General features: G+C 39.3%; 1 protein-coding gene across 1 annotated transcript in view; it reads left to right on the forward strand.

The window, feature by feature from the left end:
- The first annotated feature begins 13,845 nt into the window (after nucleotides 1-13,845).
- LOC121528857 (integrin alpha-M-like) overlaps nucleotides 13,846-18,583 on the forward strand; it is a 33,302-nt gene continuing 28,564 nt past the window's right edge. The window contains exons 1-5 of the mRNA XM_041816495.1: nucleotides 13,846-13,978; nucleotides 14,833-14,935; nucleotides 15,134-15,231; nucleotides 15,791-15,861; nucleotides 16,026-16,140. Of these exons, the coding sequence (XP_041672429.1) occupies nucleotides 13,942-13,978; nucleotides 14,833-14,935; nucleotides 15,134-15,231; nucleotides 15,791-15,861; nucleotides 16,026-16,140 (424 nt within the window). The 5' untranslated portion in view covers nucleotides 13,846-13,941. The remainder of the gene's footprint in view (nucleotides 13,979-14,832; nucleotides 14,936-15,133; nucleotides 15,232-15,790; nucleotides 15,862-16,025; nucleotides 16,141-18,583) is intronic.

Consider the following 18,583-nt stretch of genomic DNA (forward strand, 5'->3'; position numbering starts at 1 on the left):
GCAGCCTCAAAGCCTTTAACAGGCAGGTTAAATATGTAAAAGTTGTTATACAAACTGCACATAGGTCATGTAAGATAACAAAAACCAGAGATACAGCTGGTTAATCCTTATTTACAGTGAACATGTGGATGTTTAGAAGTAGCAGTCACCTAATATTTAGGCTGATCGCCCGGCTGTATTAAAATGTTCATCTATGTAAACAAAGCACTGTGCCATCACAGTAGCGCTGTGGGTAACATCACCTCTTATCCAGATGGTTTAAACAGAGTTTTAGAAGATGATCAAATTACTTTGGGAGGCTATCGATGTAATTCTGTGCCTCTTCAACTGAGTTTATCCATTTTCTGTCTCCGCTGGACAGTGTGAGAAGAAGTCAGGCTGGATATAGCAGAGCAGGTTTTAGTCCCAGTTTGTAGAGTTCTGTAGAGTCCCAGTTTGTAGAGTCCCAGTTTTGTAGAGTGCCATGACATCCCTGTATTCTGCCCGCTGGCTGGCGACTTCAGGGCTGTAATCCTCCACGTTTTGGATCTGGTGGCCGCATAGGGCAAGTTTCCCTCTCCGCCGCGCCTCTCTGATCAGGAGATCCTTCAACTGATACCACTGCAGGCGGAGAATCTCTGGCTGCGGTCTCTGCTCGGGGGCCGGTTTAGCATTTAGGGTACGGTGGGCTCTGTCGATGTCTGGCAGAGATGGCAGCATCTCGTCACCAAAAAACTCCTGCAGAAGACCCAAGATGAAGTCGGCGGGCCGGCCACTCTCAGTGGATTCTGGCAGACCCAGGATGTGAATATTTTGTCGGCAGCTTCGACCCTCCAGGTCGGTCACTTTAGCCTTCAGCTTCATCTTGTCACTGCGCAGAGTTGAGCAGATGTTCTCTAGGTCCATTACTCGCTCACTGAGGTCCTCCACGGCAAGTTCCAGCAACGATACACGCTGACCGTGGTCCTCCACTGTGAGCCCAAGTTGGTCTAGTTTTGAGTTGAGCTGACCGAACGAGCGGTGTTGCTTGAGCAGCGTTGTAATAGCTTCTAAGGTTAAGCTAGCATTAGCCTCCTCTTTTTTTGCATGACTTAGTGCCTTCAGAAGCCATTAGGAATATGGCAAGAGTTACTTAAAAGGCTGTTGAGTTGATAAACAAACAAGTTTTGTTCAGGTATAAAAGAGGGCGGAGTTGTTGTGAAAAAGTGAAATTTACCAGAGCACTCGCTCAGTGTGTCTACTCCATTCACCTCTCTAACCAGAAGTCCTATCTAAAAAATGACTTAAAAATTCATTTCTGAGGTCAAAATTATTATTAATTGCCACAATTAACTATTGGATTTCTGATTAACTTAGTCTTATTTAGTCTTGTTTATGTTATTTGCCTTTTGCTTAAGCACCAATTTGCACCTCAGTAAAAAATAAGTGTTCAGCTTTTAACCACTTGCTGACCTACCCTGTGTATTGGCAAGAATCTGGTGATACAATATGTATCCCGATACAGGGGTGCCAATATCTGTATCAGAGTCCTGCACAGAAAATGTTCAGCTACGAGTAGAAAATAAAACAGTATTATTTCACGGGTACGGGTACGGGCACGGGTATAAATAAACAAAATGTGGACGGGTAGCATAAAAAGAGTGAAGACATGGATGAAAATTATTATTTATATTTCATTATTTTTTTATTAACTCTACATCTAAATTAGCGAATACTGTCAAGTATGACCAGATAATGGCTATTTTTTTAAACATACAACGACATAACCTTTCACCACCTACATCCGGCCAACTCTGTCACTCATTAGCTTAGAGCGAAGCGTGGCGAACAGCTAGCAGCGTACCAGGTGTTTCATGGAGGGAATAAAGGCAAAAATAGACTGGTGAATACCACATGACAGACAATACATCATCCAAGGCCAAGTCGGATGTTTGGAAGAAATTTGGTCTCATTCGTGACCATGAGAACAACATTGTCAGTGCAGTTGCAGCTTGTAAAAATTGTCAAAAGCTTCTAGCTTTTGATAGCCTACAGCTAGGTATATCTTCGCTGAGGAAACACATCGACAGCTGCAAGAGCACAGGTTCCAGGACTATTGATAGGTATTTCTAAAAGGACATGGCTCTCAAACCCCCCAAACGAGAGGACAAGGACACTATTACAAAGTTAGCAGTGAAGTTTGTGTGCTGGGATATTAGATCTTTTGAGACCGTGTGCAGAGATGGATTTAGCACACTGGCTCAAGGCTTAATCAATGTTGGCGCCAACAACCTAAAGGGACATCAATTGTGCCATAGTTGGTCTGGGCAAAACGGACAGCTTTTTAAAGCCACCGTAACTCAGGGTTACAGGGTTACAGCCTGCATATTGGAGGTGATAGCCACCACGAAATTTCATGCAGCCACCGCTATGTCAGGCCCAAGCGTGCACTTAAATTAAAACCCCTTACCAGGGCATTAAAGTGCTACACAAAACCTTGTGGGCACTGCCAGGTTTTCTCCCCTCATAGCATAGCAAAGTGGGCGCAGATTTATGTTAAGCTTGTAGCCACATAAATATCAAACTCGACATGAATATCATGCCCAGTCCTTTTATTTTACAAAAGGACACATTTTGTGGCACATTTTAAATTCAAGCGGATGTTGTTTCCTCTCCTCTTGTGTAATCCTCCGCGTCTGGAGAGCGCTCCGCAGTGATACGATGGTGAGAGAGTGACCTGCAGCAGCTCACACAGACAGGGCAGGCGCAGTACAGGTGGTCATCATGTTTAAGAGGAGTGCTGCTTTAATCCGAAGTTTATTTTTAGTAAGGTTCGTAGGCTAGACAATGTTAAAATGAGTATCAGCGGCTTGCTACTCTGTACTTAAAGAAATTGTAGCTGCTGTTGCGTGGTTCACAGGAATGTAGCATACAGGTCTGATATGACGCAGACAGACAGCAGAGTACATCAATACTGCATAAAATTTAAGTGTATTGTTAGGGTAAAGACATGATTTGGTGATGGATTTTTTTGTTTGTTTTATTTACCATTTGACTCCATATGTTGCTGATGTAATCTTTACACTGTGTTAGAGAGAAAAGAGGGATTTGTTCATTTTGACTAGCTTTATAAATATAGGACCCAGTGTACAATAGGGACCAAATTCTAACAGTGTTAAATTAATTTCTAATAATGTTGGAAATATTTTCCTATTACTGATTATCATTTAATCTATTCGGGGTGTCCAAACAATGGTCCATGGGCCAACCGTGGCCCTTGGTCCATTTTCTTAGATATTAGTACTCTTGTTTTAATGGCTGTCCCCCATCCAAGACTAGTTAAAGAAATCTCTTTCTGTATTTCTATATATTTTGTAGGTTTTAAAAGAGAGAATTGTTCAACCAATGTCAGATACATCTCTGAGATGAAGAACAGATGGGAAACCTTCTACTCAAAGGTGCAGTTTAATGCTGTCATGAAGAAAGCCATGAAGCCTCCAAGAAATTTGAATGGAGGTATGGTCACTATATCTTGATCTGTTTAGTGTGTTTTTCAGATTACATAAGAATCAGTTACTTGTTGTGATACATAGTGTTGTTCTTTTTCTGTCAAACCAGTGGAGCATGACACAGCTGTGTTCAGAGGACTGCCACTGCTCTTCCCATCCAGTACTGTACCTCCTAAGAAGCTGGGCGCCAGCAGTGAGGCTCTTTTCCATGTCCTGACAGGAAGGCTGCAGTATTTTTATGTTGAAATATAGTTGTCACGATACCTAAATTTAAATTGGCTATGATATATGCAAAAATAAACTATGTTCTATACCTTATTCAATACCACTGCAACAAAAAATGACCTCCTGCAAACCAAAACTGGTTTAAGATTTTTCTGTATTTCTAACCTGCACGTCACTGAATGAACAAAGATTAAACATGGCCTACTGTGCATAGTTATCAGAAGTGAAATGAATAAGATAATAATGAAAAACATTTTACACCACTATCTCCTGTACATTGTCAATGTAGCTTAATCCAAAGAAAGTCTGTGCTTAAGCAGGGATACTTAAATCTTGGTGTTCTCTATTTACATGGAATGTCTTATGGCCATCATTATTTGAGCAGGATGTGAAGCTCACTTTTCAAAAGTGTGCAGGTTAGGACTTTTTATCTGAGGTGCTACTATGTTTCTAAGTTTTTAAAAGGTCAGGAAATAGTGTTGTTTCTAGAGTCACTGCAGTGAAGCAGCAAGTTGCAATGAGTTCCACCCAGTTTCACAAATTCTAGCTTGCTGTGGTGCATATTTTCAATAAACAGTCATTTTCCTTTCATTTAGATGGAGTAATTTAGCCAGGGTTTTTTTTCTAATCTTTTTCTAATCTTCATTGTCTTTTCACTTGTAGACTGAAGATCCAGACTGTTTCGCCAGCGGCTTCCGTCCGGTCCATTTTGGCTCCTCTCTGAAGACAACTGCATGATTGCCATAGGAAGCACTCCAGTGACCACACTCAACAGGGAGAACCTGTATGCAGGATTCTGCTAGAGTAAAGCAGCTGTAATATTTTACAGTACAGTATGTTAAATAGTACAAACATGCACTTTCTGAGAGTGACTGCTGAGTTGAGCATTATGCTGTTGTAACTGTTTGTCATCTGTTTTGAATGCTTTAATAAAAAAGGCAAGCAAAAAAGAATGCTCCTGGTGCCTTCATTTGAGACAAAGTCACTTGTATTTTTGTTTTTTTAAGAAACAGTTTCTTATTCTTAGCTATTTTTGCTAATTATTTTTTTTTAAGTTGGGTAATAATTCCTTTAAACCAGACCAATCAAGAAAGAAAATGTTTTGTTTTAAGAAAATCTGTCACATTGTAAGATTTTTTTACTGAGTGAAAATCTTGAAAATTTTTAAATTAAGTAAAAACATTCTTGAAATCAGCTAAATCAAAAAGCAGAACACAAAATTTAACTTTTCTTAAAAAATAACTTTTCTATGCTTGTAATAAGCAAACTTTGACAAAATCTGGCCCATTTTTTCTAGTTTCAAGACGCATTATGATCTTAAAGGGTCTAGATTTATAAGCTAGTTTTAAGAAATCTAGCCAAGCAAAATTTTCTTACCCCGTTGGCAGATTTTTTTTGCTCAAAATAAGAAAATTTTACCAAATTTAAAAAGATTTGGCTTATTTCCGGAAGGGCTGTTTTTGCGGTGTGCCTGCTGGTGCCAACAGATGCACTGACAGTCTCACCTATGGTCTCACTGGACGACTGGAAGTCATGGCAGAGGGTGAATATTCCTCTATTCCTCCCAGCATTGTGTGTATTCTCGCTACAATTCGCTGTCTTTCTCTGTGTTACACTCTGACTTGTCTCCTCGACAAGGCATGCGTCTTTCAAACTCTATAAACTCCAGAATTTTGAATGGAAACACAGCCAAAATGCTGCTGGCATTTGAGTTACTCATGTCCGCCATCTCCTAGTGTAACTTGGTAACAGCGCAGAGCTCCACCATTAGCCCTATCTCCCAATAGTACAGAATCCTTAAAAAATTCCTGGATCCAGACAGTGATCCGGATCCCTCCCAAAATCTAATCAGTTCTTCCTTATGCCATTTCAGACATTTCCTGAAAATTTCATCAAAATCCGTCCACAACCTTTTGAGTTATGTTGCTATCAAACTAACAAACAAACTAACAAACTAACAAACCCACCCTATCACATAACCTCCTTGGCAGAGGTAATTACAGTATACATCAAGGAATGAGTACAATGCTTGCTGTAAGATAATTAGCGGATCCAAATCTGAATGAGATGAAATGAACGTGCAAAGGCAGTGAAACTGGCCAGAAGCGTGCATCTTCTCTCCATCCTCCACCGTATCCTGGCCCTTCTCTGACCATTATGCTTCCTCAACCAAGCTGCCTCCTCTTCGGCGGCGATGTAAAGGATGCCAACAGCAATGGCAAGCTGTATTCGATTCATTTTTGATTGATGTTTGATTAGATCTGATTAGTTTGTTTAAGTTCAGTTAAGCTAAAGCGAGTAAATCTCCTCTTTCTACTGTTCTTTCCCAAACCAACACCCGTTTTTCCTGCCATTGGTTGGTTATTTATACCTAGGAAGATACAAATATATTAACATATAAATTATTATTTTATAATGAATGAAAAATGAGACAGGACTATGATTTATATGGATTTATATCATATTTTATTTTTTTGTCAACAAACTACCAGCAAGGCAACTGGATGTGATGTGTAGGTACGTAGAAGGGGATGCTAACAAAGTACGCTGCCGTTCTAATTGTAGTAGGATCATTCTGTGGGCTCCCGTACCCCTGAAGTCTGAACTCTGGGACGAACTTGCCAATTCCAAACTTCCAGAGAATTTAAGTTCAAACTTGTGAACTTTGAATCGAGAAACAGCTGTGTCTAAGCAGAGAAGAGGGAACAGTCAACTGCTTTCCGCCAACTAGTGGTCAGGGGGTGAAATTACACCACAAACTACTGCACCAACAAAGTAAATTATTCATTAAGAAAATATCGATACTGTATTTTAAAATATTGATACAGTATTTCGCGGCAATGTAAATGAAATGCTGATAGTAAGAAATGACTGTCATCAGTCCAGTAGATTTACTGGAATGATGTCAATAACACAAATTTGAAGCTGCTATTCAGAACTCATGAACACACAAAGAAGTCTCAATGGGGAACCTGTAAGTTGTAGAGTAAGAAGACTTAACCATCTTTACATGCAGAGCAAAGAAGAGCTACAGATTTAATCTCAAATTATTTTTTTTCTTCAAAAAGTAAAGGGGACCCACAGTCTAATAATGCATTTTAGCTTAAATTATGATACTCTACAGAGCTCATTCACTGCTTCACTCTCAGACTCACCTGTAACACCTCTGCTCCCCTGTCACACACCAGCCTCTGCTGCTCTGTCCCCTCCTCCTCCTCATGATGTAGCTGTATAATCACCCGCATTAGACCGTCTCCTAGGGACTGCAGAGTGTTTGACATTGACTCTAGGAGATGTGATCGGACCAGTCAGCAGTCAATATAAAGGGGCAGCACCACTATGGAGTAGGTACTTAACGGAAACAAATAAATGAATAAATCATACTGGCCCAAAAGTGCGTCGACCCACCGGGAAATTCAGATAGCTAGTCCATTTTCAGAGTTTTCAGAGCGTCTCCGTTGTAAACATTCTAGCATGGCTAAGGGGGCGGCTCTCTGCATTAGCGGTGTGCTCGGCCAGTGTGTGGTACAGGCTATTTAAGACTGTGAACTCCTGGTAACTCAGTTCAAGTCGGCAGAAAGAGCAAATAACTTCAGTTTCATCTAAACTGCAAGCTGAACATGCCATTCAAAAGTCTCTGTCCATTATCCATTTTTGCTCGCTTGCACTGCAGCACAACAGCGCCACTTCCTGATCCGTCAAACTATGGGATGGGTCGAGGGTCACACAGAACATGCATATGTTAATCATGCGACAAAAAAATTAGTGGCGTTAAAGGTTATATGAGTTAACGCGATATTAACGCCTTAACTTTGACAGCCCTAGAAAACACAAACTAATTCTTTCCCCACATTCCTGACTTTTCATCTTATTATTTTTATTCTTAACCTTAAAAAATAAAAATGTATGTTCTATATTTTAAATCATCAAGATTAAGTTATTGTTTTTATACTGGAGGAAATCTGCTGGCGTCATATGGGTGGGACAGTTATAATAAAAATATGATATGATCTTGGGGGCTGGGTATAACTGTAAGGGCCAGATTTGGCCCCCAGGCCTTGATTTGACACCCCTGATATAAACTATATTCAAGGTGTTCTGGTCTTCTTTGAGCCTGTTTTCAACCAAATGTCAACAATAAAACCCTGGCTTGTGCTCACCTGGTAATTTCTTTACACCCTGAGACACCTGCTGCATCACAATTTATGCCTGAATTAATTCTTTATTTCACATTATGTACCTCCACTAAACAATTACAATAACTTTTCAATTTCAAAGTATTCATTACAGGGAACAAAGAGCATTAAGTTAGCACCTACAGTAGATAGATTGTAAACTAACCCATGATGTGAATCTGAAATGTTTCAGCTGACTTGGGATGAGACAGTAGAGAGGAAGTCAAACAGAAAAGAGAAATGTTCCCTTTTATTCTGAGGAGTGCTTGTATTTTTGCTCATGAGCAGTGTTTTGACAGTGCAGTGATGTTAGTGTGTGTTGTGATGTTTTATTACCTCCGCCAAGGAGGTTATGTGATCGGCAGGGTTTGTTAGTTTGTTTGTTTGTTAGTTTGTTAGCGACATAACTCAAAAAGTTATGGACGGATTTTGATGAAATTTTCAGGAAATGTCAGAAATGGCATAAGAAGAACGGATTAGATTTTGGTTGTGAGTGATCCGCATCACCGTCTGGATCCAGGTTTTTTTTTTTAAGGATTCTTTATTATTGGGAGATAGTGTTAATGGTGGATGTCTGTGCTCTGTGCTCAGAGTGCTTTTCTAGTTTCACTTGTAGTGAAGTACTCAGTTTAGCTGTGCTGCTTCAGTGAAGTGTAACTTCCTCTGTCCATAGCTGGTGTTGACAGAAGACAAAAGAAAACTGACAGCATCGTTAGAAAAAAGGACATCTGAATGCAGCAAGACATGCTGATCTGGTATTTATTTTATCTCTTACTCCCACTCCATGTTTATGACCTACAAATTGCTGCCCCATTTTCCTCCTAGTGAGCCAAAAGGGGGGGTTATTACTGTAAAAAAAAAAAAAAAAAAAAAAAAAAAAAAAAATTATATATATATATATAATATTAATTTATTTTTAATAGTTTTATTTTTTCCATGTTTGGTCAACTTGGTCCATTAACAAAAATATCAGATACTCAATAATTGTCATATCTTTTAACCCTTTGAATGCCATGTTTGTAATGTAAACAAACATTTTTTTGATGAAAAAAAACACACAAATTGATTTTTTTTCAAGATACTACACTGAAAGTGAATAACTTATTTGTTGATGATTGCAGCCTGGCATATGTCATCGATCAGTAGCAACAGTAATTAAAATGCGTCGTTAGTTTTTTGTGAGGTCATTTATTCTATAATGCCCACGTTTTTCACCTTTCTGTGCATAAATGCACACCTTTAATTTATGTTATGAAATATCATAAATTTCATAAATGTATTACTGTGAATTAACTATATTTTTCTCATATAAGGTCAGCCCTAATCATAAATGTCAAGTACTTATTCATTTTAATGTTTTAACCCTTTAAATGCCACGTTTTATTGACGATGTCACTGCATTTTTAGATGCAAAATACACAAAAAATTATTTTTGAAGGTAACTACATGAAAATTAGATAACTTATTTTTTTTATCATTGCAGTCTGGCATATGTCATCAATTAGTAACAACACTGATTAAAACGCATTATTAGCTTTTTTGTGAGATCAGTTATTCTAAAATACTCACGTTTTTCACCCTTCTGTGCATAAATGCACATCTTTGAATCATGTTATGAAATATACATTTCAAAATTGTTTATATATTTATATAAATGCATTATTAGCTTTTTTAGTGAGATCAGTTATTCTAAATTACTCACGCTTTTCACCCTTTTGTGCATAAATGCACACCTTTAAATCATGTTATGAAATATCATACATTTCCAAATTGTTTTACTGTTATTGAATTGTATTTTTCTCATTTAAGGTCTGCCCTGATCATAAATTTCAAATACTCATTCATTTAACATTTTTTAACCCTTTAAATGTCATGTTATAATCCTGTTTTAATCCAGACAAAGACAAAGGAAATTATCATAGAAATCCGCAGATCCAAACCCCCTCTTCAGCCAGTGAACATGTGGCGTGGACATCAAGGTGGTGACATCGCATAAATATTTAGGTTTACACCTGGAAAATAAGTTACACTGGTCTAAAAACGTAGACTTCATCTACAAAAAGGGGCAGAGCCGCCTTTTTTGACTGAGAAGACTCTGATCAATAGACATCTGCAGTAAAATGCACCAGGTGGTGCTATGTAAGTAGCTGGTTTGCGAACCTGCCAAAGAGACGAAAGAAGAAGCAGCTACCACTCAGCAGCTACCAGCAGCAACCACTCGATAACCTGACACGCCAGATCTGGGAAAGCTTCAATAGGAAACATTTGCGAAAGGCAGAGGATTTGAAAAAAACTCGGAGTGTGATTGGATAAACGTTCTGTCTATTACATCTTTACGGGCCAATCAGAGTAACAAAACAAGTGACGTAGCTGCTATCGAGCTGCACGTGCGCAGCTAGTGAGGAATAACGTGAAACATCGACTGTAGACATGTAAGTACACGACTTTTGTCGTTTTTGAAAAGAAAACAACTCACTGCTGTTCTTTTTTGTTCTTTTAATGAATAAATGTCGTCAAGTTCTGATAAAATTGGCGCTTTAGCAGCATCCACGCTAATCTCTTCCTCCATAACTGCACCAGCTCTTGCTGCTGTTGTTTATGTCACGACTCTGCTGCGCCTTAAAGTCCTGCCCCTTGTCGCTGTTTGGTCCTGTCGCTTTCCAACCGGTCCCAAATGGTTCAGATGGGAGCTTTGCGAGATGGATTTGCCAGTGAAAAACAAGGAAATGGGCGTATCCATCTGCTTTGCAAGGTTAACCACTCGAGTCATGACATAAGCAAAGACTGTTTCTGTTTTAACCCGGCAAAAACATCCATCTTGTCACCATAGCTGGTTTAAAATCACTTTTTAACATGTCAGCAACGTCGCTCTTCCTATTTACACATCTACGTGTAGCTCAGAAGATTAAATGGGCTCACACTGTGAAGATACGGCAGTTAATGAGCTGACAGGAGACTTTTATTGCCTTTGCATCTCATCTCACTGACTCAAACTGGTGTTCATCCGGAAGGTGAGTTTGTTGACTTGATTCTGATGATTACCTCCTTTTATTGAGAAAAAATGTGAACTGCAGCACCGTGGAAAGAAGTTTTGTTTTCGATGATGCCACATAGCTGATATGACACTCTATCACTAGTGTGAAAGCCACCTCAGACTCCATCACGAAATCCAAGGCTTGTTGGACCTCCTCTTGACTAAATTCTCTCTCCATCTCTTAGAATTCAAAGTAAGACATGGCCACTTCTCATGTACTGTCCCTCTTCACACCCCACTGCAGCTGCAGGTGTGTAAACAAAATCAGGGATTGTTTAGGTTCATCTCTCTTTCATCTGCTGGGGGATGTCCCCTGCACAGGTACCTCAGAGCTGTGTAGTGATGTGTATAGTGCTCTTTACAGGTTTGTAGGATGTGTATTTGTCAATAAAAAATATCATAGGGCTTTTGATGTTTGCACAAAAACTACAAATGAAAGGGGATGAAAGAAAAACTGTTCACTTGTGCTAATTGGCTTTTTTAGGAATAAGGGCATAAGGCCATGTAATGTACACATGTTCACTTGCACACACATCACTCACATGCACATGCACAGACGGACTCGCACGCTGATCTGCACATAAACAAAACCTCAGAGAGTTAGTGAGAAGTGGAGCAGAGGGCAGTATAACACTGAAATCTGGTGGGGGAAAAAACATGTATTTCATGCCCTCGGCCATATATGGTTAAAGTGACCTCACAGGGTAAATAAAATGGTCCAGGTGCAAATGTAAAGCCCCCAACTCTCAAATGAAGCCCAGAAACCAGAATATGCATGATTCATGTCTTAATGGCATATGTATCAAAAAAAGTGGTTTAAATGGGTTTCAGTGTTTGTTTGTTTATTTGTTTGTTTGTTTTTTGCACACCAGGGATATTAACGTTATAAAAGAGGTTTACTTTATTTATGTTGGGCTGATTGTTGTGGCTGGGACAGAATTTTGAAAATTGTGCAAAAATGAACAAAAAATACAAGACATGATAATATTGTGAAAGAGGGCAGGGCTATTTAAAAAAATAACAACAGAGTGTGCATTTTAGGCTCAAGGGGTACTAGAGGGTTAAACTTCAGCTCAGCTTTAGATTTATTGTAATAGAGTGTAGATTTGTTTTGCAGCCAGGTAAAATCAGAAAACTGAAAACAGAACACATGTAGCATAAAGTCCCTCCCCAAATTCACATGAAATGTCAAGAGGAAGATCTTATTTCAACATATTACAAGAAAAAGACATTTAGGCTGAATTCTCTGTGAGATGTAAAAAAACTGCCAGTGGTTTGAAAAAAACAACAACATATTTTCATGTCTTGAAATGAAATGTAATGTTGTATTACAAGATATTTAAATGTCTTGTGTTCCTCTGGCAACCTTTTTTACTCATTACAAGCATTTCAGGCTCTATTTTGTTTGATGGTAACATGATTAAATACAATGCTCATTTATACTTGGATGATTAATGAGGCTTATTCAAGCACAAAGATATTTTACGTATGAATATAACAAACAGACTTTGAAAAGGTTTAACTTGGTATGGTGGGGAAGAAGTTAGTCCTGTTGCCATACAATAAGAAGATTCCAGATATGAATCCTGATTGAACAGGACTTTGCTATTTGGATATTGCATGTTCTGAATTTGTGTAGACTACATTGCCAACTCTATTTTAGTTTTTTTTTTTTTTTCATTTTCCTGTTAAAAAACAAGATTAAAACCCATCTTACATTGAATTACAGCATTTGTAAAATTCTGTTACAAAATACGTGCCTGTTTTGATGTCTATAGAGAGAGCGAAATGGAAGAAACAAGTGACAACAGGAGAAAGACAGTGAAAACGAAAGGTGGCATCTGACATGCCATTAGATTAGCAGCTTATGCAATGGCTTATACAAGTTCTACTTTTCCATAACATTTTCTCTGAGTTGCTTGGAGTGTTCTTTTGTATTCATGGTGTAATGGTAGCCAAGAATATTAATTAACCAGTGACTGGACCTTTAGGAGTCAGTGGTGACACATACGTTGGTCACTTAGCAGCCAAGGTCAAGCTTAGCTGTGTCTCTTTTAGCCAGACCTTTTCACCCTTAGTGATACGCCCAGAGACCACTGGCAGTTTTCAGGCCTTTGGGACACCCTACTACCTACCCAGACAGTGTCCTAGGCTGTGCTTACTCGCCACATCCACCCCTTACTGAGCCCAAGGGGTGTGGACTTTGTGCCCCTGGTAAATGAAAGGACATCCAGAGCATGGCCTGGGTTGTGTTAATCCTCTACGCCTGGTGGTGACCTCAGATGGCTTACTCACCAATACAGAGCTTATTTCAACCTCAATTTTTTTTTTTCTGCTATTCACAGCTTCCAACAGCCATGTCCCAAAAATCATACTCTACAAAGTCTTAACTGTTTTACTCAGAAACAGCCTTCACTTACTTGTATTTCCTTTAGGGCCCTCACCATGCCAGTTCTTACTGCACCAGCACCTTGAGCCAGTCTGACCAGAGCATGGCACTTGACAAGGAGTTATAAACCCTGATGGCAACCTCAATCATCCTTCATAGTTGTTAGAGCTCTTATGTTAACACCTTAAACCCACAATCAAAATCATCCAGTCTCTAGACTTAGTATCATACCTAACAATGACAATCTCTTATGAACTTTTCTCATTTATAATGACTATTTTAAGCATTATGTAATTCTAAATTGTTTAATGGACTGCTGTGAAACAAGCTTGGAAATATGTAAATGAACACATTATAAATAGTGGAGGATGTTATATCTTTGCTTGAGTTTGGGATACAAAATTAAACACACTCCGTGCATCCTGCAACTGAGTGACCACATCCGGACAGGTCTGCAAAGAAATAAAGCATTTGTCAACACTGAAACCCCTCCTACCAAAGAGTTCCTCTAATGGGCTGACTTAACTCTGTAACACTCTATGTTTCCTGCATTTTGCTTTTGACATCTCCCTTCCTGACAAGGAGAAATGAAAATAAGGTCAGCACTGATAACAGAATCACAGTGTTAGATTTTCTCATGGGAATGTCACAATGGCGTGGATGATTACTGCTACAGTTTTCCTGACAGGTAAGACAATTTTACTCCTACTGATTATGTCCTTTAATGTCTCTTTGGCTGTAAAAGTAAAAATAGGTTCCTGCATTTTAACTTGAATAATTTGGATTGAATTAAAACCTTTATAGGTTTTTATTGTGTATACTATGATTTCTTCTCATTGTATTCCTGATACTTAAAGCAGCAGAAGCCAAACAGCTGTACAGAAAAAGGAGAAGCTGTTGGTAGTTCCAGTCGACTCAGAGTGACTATTCATTCTGCGAAAAACTATGACATGAAAGATGATGTCAATCTGGTGCTCTTACCAACCACACATCTGTGTCTGCATTTATTCATGTTCATTTAAGGAGTCAATCTGATTAAAGAATCTATTACAGGGAGTTCATACTTCTTTAAACACACATTTAAGAAATCAATCAATCTCTTCCAGCTTCTACTTATTGATATGAGGAAGTGTTTGTCATGTTGCCCACATCTCGTCCATTTTTAGCTAGTTTTATGCTGTGACCAAAAAAGGGGAAAAGAGTGTTTAGATTTGCGCAACGAGTTTCTTCTAATGCCAGGAAATCTTGTGTGATAATAAAAATAGAAAAAAGGCCTCCTAAACGATGCTGTCACTACTCGCTTTTTATGCTTACATTTAGTTTTACGGCTCAGAACAAAGAAATAGAGTGAGATCATTTCTGACTTTGGCTTTCTCTTGTGGCATTATCAAGAAAGACGATGGCAGACACCGCCCATAAATAATCTTTTCAATAAACAAAAACCACAGATATATAGTCAGAATTGTTCTGAAGGAGTTAAAACATCCATTTAAAATCAACACACATTATTATTTTTAAAAACAAAATGCTTTTTTCCCTCAGAGATAATAGGTGCACTCTGTTTTAATATCAATCCTGTGGCCTGGAGGACCCTGGAGAAAGATGCTGCAGGTTTTGGATACCAGATAGTGCAGAGAAACAGAGAGTAAGTCATTGACATTTGTCAAATCGGTTTTAGGTACAAATTCTTTCCATATTTTAACATTTTGACCATCATTTCTGTGGTACATGTCAAACTGAAGAGAGCACTAAAGCACTTCCATGTAAACTGATAGTACTGGGATTTACTAAGGTTAACTTTTCTCACCAGAGTCTTTCACGTTTCCTCTGCTTTTTTCCACAGCCTGCTGGTTAGCGCTCCCCTTGAGCAGCATCAGTCTGCAGAAAGGGGGCAGATATTTAAGTGCACCACCACTGACTGCAATCCACTGCCATTAAGAAGTACGTAGCCACTTGAGAAACAGGCGAAACTGAAAGTAGAAGAGAGTTTAATCAAAGTTTCTTTCATTTTTGTATGCCTCTGGGCTGAATAAAATTAAAATCCCAAATAATGTTTTTTTTTTCAATATGATTGTTTATGCATTTTTTTTACTCTAAATTGAACAAGCAGTTACAAAAGTGATAATAAACACTCCTCAGTGCACCTCTCCACCTGTAAATTTGCTCACAATGTTTAAGTCAGTTGTAATGTCAGGTTGGGATCACACTTGTAGAGTTGCAGCTCTATCTACCAACATGGGTCAAGGCTTTAGTCTGAAAAAAGACGCCTTTAAATATTGTGTTCACTCAGTATAATTGCTTTTAGCTAAATGGGGAAGGGCCTCACATTGGTCTTCACTTGGGGCCTCAAAATTACATCTAACACCTCTACACACAGGGAAATATGTGTTAGTATAACCACGGTAAGCAGAGGTTACTGAGAGTGAGGTTCTGTTTTGATCAGGAAGTATCATTAGACTATTTTAATGTCTTTTTTTTTTTTTTTTTTTTTTTGATGCAGCACCAGACTTTGCTGTCAACATGTCCCTTGGTTTGACAATGACGAGTGATCCTGCCACACAAAACACACTGGTGAGCTGGAAAAACTGCACTGACAGTGTGTTTGATTCAGAGCATAGATCTGCAAAGAGTTATTTTTTGTCTAGAACTGAGGTCACATACTTATATGTTGATAGGGTTTTATGTCAGACAACAGTAAACTTTGCATTTTTTTTTAACCATGCTTCTTTTTGCAGGTTTGCGGACCAACCATCCCTAAAGACTGTGAAACTATCACCATGTATGACGGTGTATGCCTAGAGATAGGCACAAGTAATGCTGTCCTAGGCTCAATGCCCTCCTCTGGGAAAGGTATGTATTTGGGGTTTCTTTAAGATCTAGAAAACATTGTATTAGTAAATGAAGCAGAAGAAAATGCCTGCTGATATTTCATATCACCAGACACACTTCATTTTCAAAGATGGATGGTGCAACAGCTGCCTAGGAATGAAGCCAAAATATTAAGAACTCCCCCTGGATGTGTAAAATTTTGTCAAATCCATATTCTGTGGTTACAGTCATTAATTTTCATGCTGGATTATGTCCAAGTGTTCCTCTTTCTGAGTGGCTTTGTTGCAATGAATTATTTGAAATCAAAATCATAATTGAAATCCCTACTGACAAACGTGGCTCACACTGCATTATTTACCAGATTATCAGAGAGAAAACTAAAAGACTGACGATACAGTTGTAACCTGTGGAGTTAGATTGCCACACAGGGCACAACAACTACGGGGCTCTTGTAGCTGGAATTTTATTTCTGACAACTCAAAGTCAATCTTTTCAGGGTGCATAACTGTGAATTCTCTTAATTCACCCCTTAAAATGCTCTACAGTGTTAGTGAGCCTGAGTTTAGCTTCACTCGCAATAGTCAGTGTTTTCTTGAGAAATGAAATAAAATAAAATAAAATTAACCCAAGAAAATACAGCAGTGGGCACAGGCTATCAATGTAAACAGAGAATAAAATCTGTTAACTACAAATTCAACAATGAATCACTCACAAAATGTTTGAAAATGTGTACTAAACATGTACAAAGTACACTGGCATTTCAACACAGTTCTTAAAACTTAGTATGGGACTACAGTCTCTTATTCAGTCTTTACCTTTGAAATAAAAATAAAATAATTGTATCACATGTACTCTTTTACATGTTACAAAGTCGCATATGCTGTTGAAGCTAGCTAACATTACATTGCAAATGCAAACACAGTACTCATGGATGGCGCAGACAATCTAAAAACATAAATTTCAGTCGAGCCTAAAACCCACCATCTTGTTACAATATTGACAGAAAACGTTTTGTTACAGTGATATCTAACAAGATGTCTATGTTTACTCACTGTTTTTAACTTCTCTTAAGCACAGAAAACAGTGCAGTCATTGCAGCAAATCTCTAGGTTGTCGCACGTGGTTGTCAACAGGAAGAGAAATGACCATGTTGCGACTCGATGTTGCCACCTAGTGACCATAATCAGTAACTACCTGTGGATGTCCACTTACAATCTAATTCTCCATTCAGTGGCAAAACAATGTCAGAAACATGAGAAAACTAGAAAAGCACTCAGAGAGCGCAGACCTCCGCCATTAGCCCTATCTCCCAATAGTGAAGAATCCTTTAAAAAATTCCTGGATCTGTCCCATGTGCCCCCCACCACGGCATTCGCCGATTACTCCCTCCCAGGTGGGGTAGAAACACCGTGAGGCAAAGCATTGGCTTCGCTACGGGTGCCAACAGATGCACTGACAGTCTCACCCATGGTCTTACCGGACGACTGGAAGTCATGGCAGAGGGTAAATATTCCTCTATTCCTCCCAGCATTGTGAGTATTCTTGCTACAATTCGCTGTCCTCCTCTCTGTTACGCTCCGACTCGTCTCCTCAACCGGGCGTGCATCTTTCAAACTATAAAATCCAAAACTTTGAACAGAAACATGCCCAAAAACTGCTGCTGGGATTGAAGTTACTCTTGTCCGCCATCTCCTGGTGTTAAGTGGTAAGAGCACGGACCTCTGCCATTAGCCCTATCTCCCAATAGTACAGAACCCTTAAAAAATTCCTGGATCCAGACGGTGATCCAGATCACTCTCAAAATCTAATCAGTTCTTCCTTATGCCATTTCAGACATTTCCTGAAAATTTCATCAAAATCTGTCCATAGCTTTCTGAGTAACCCTGAATTTCCATATACAGCGTGTGCGCCGCAGCGCGGCGCAGAATGCTGGCAAATCAAACTGCGGAGCACTTCGCTCCCTCTCTAGTCTATCAGAGCATTTCCATAGCCGGCGCTCCAGACCGGCAGCGTCGCGTGCCTGAAGCGCCACTCTGACCTGCTTTGTTTCAAATACGCTGCAGGTCTATTTCAGCGCCGGCCGCTGCCAAACCTCATAAATTCACCATCATTCAGAAAGCACCAACCATGGAAGTCACAAGAGTAGAACATCCGTTTTTTTTTTCAAAATAAAACACAATGCACGGACTCCCAACCACAAATCATCACTATATCAACATTACGGGCTCTAATTTCATGGCGCAGCGCAAGGTGGCGTAGGGTGGCGGAACGTGGCGCACCCCGCGCAGTGCTAATTTCATTCGGCCACCATGCGCAGCCAGTTTGGCAATTCGGTAGAACGGTGGGATGGGTGTGGCAGCGCACCGGAGGGAGGTGTCGACAGATTCAGCTTGGTGCAGTGACAATTTCGTGCCAAAACACTGTGCGGAAGGTGCACTGAAAGCCCGCCAGCTCCAACCTGGTC

The sequence above is a fragment of the Cheilinus undulatus genome, linkage group 20, assembly GCF_018320785.1.
Source record: "Cheilinus undulatus linkage group 20, ASM1832078v1, whole genome shotgun sequence".
Classification (NCBI taxonomy): Eukaryota; Metazoa; Chordata; class Actinopteri; order Labriformes; family Labridae; genus Cheilinus; species Cheilinus undulatus.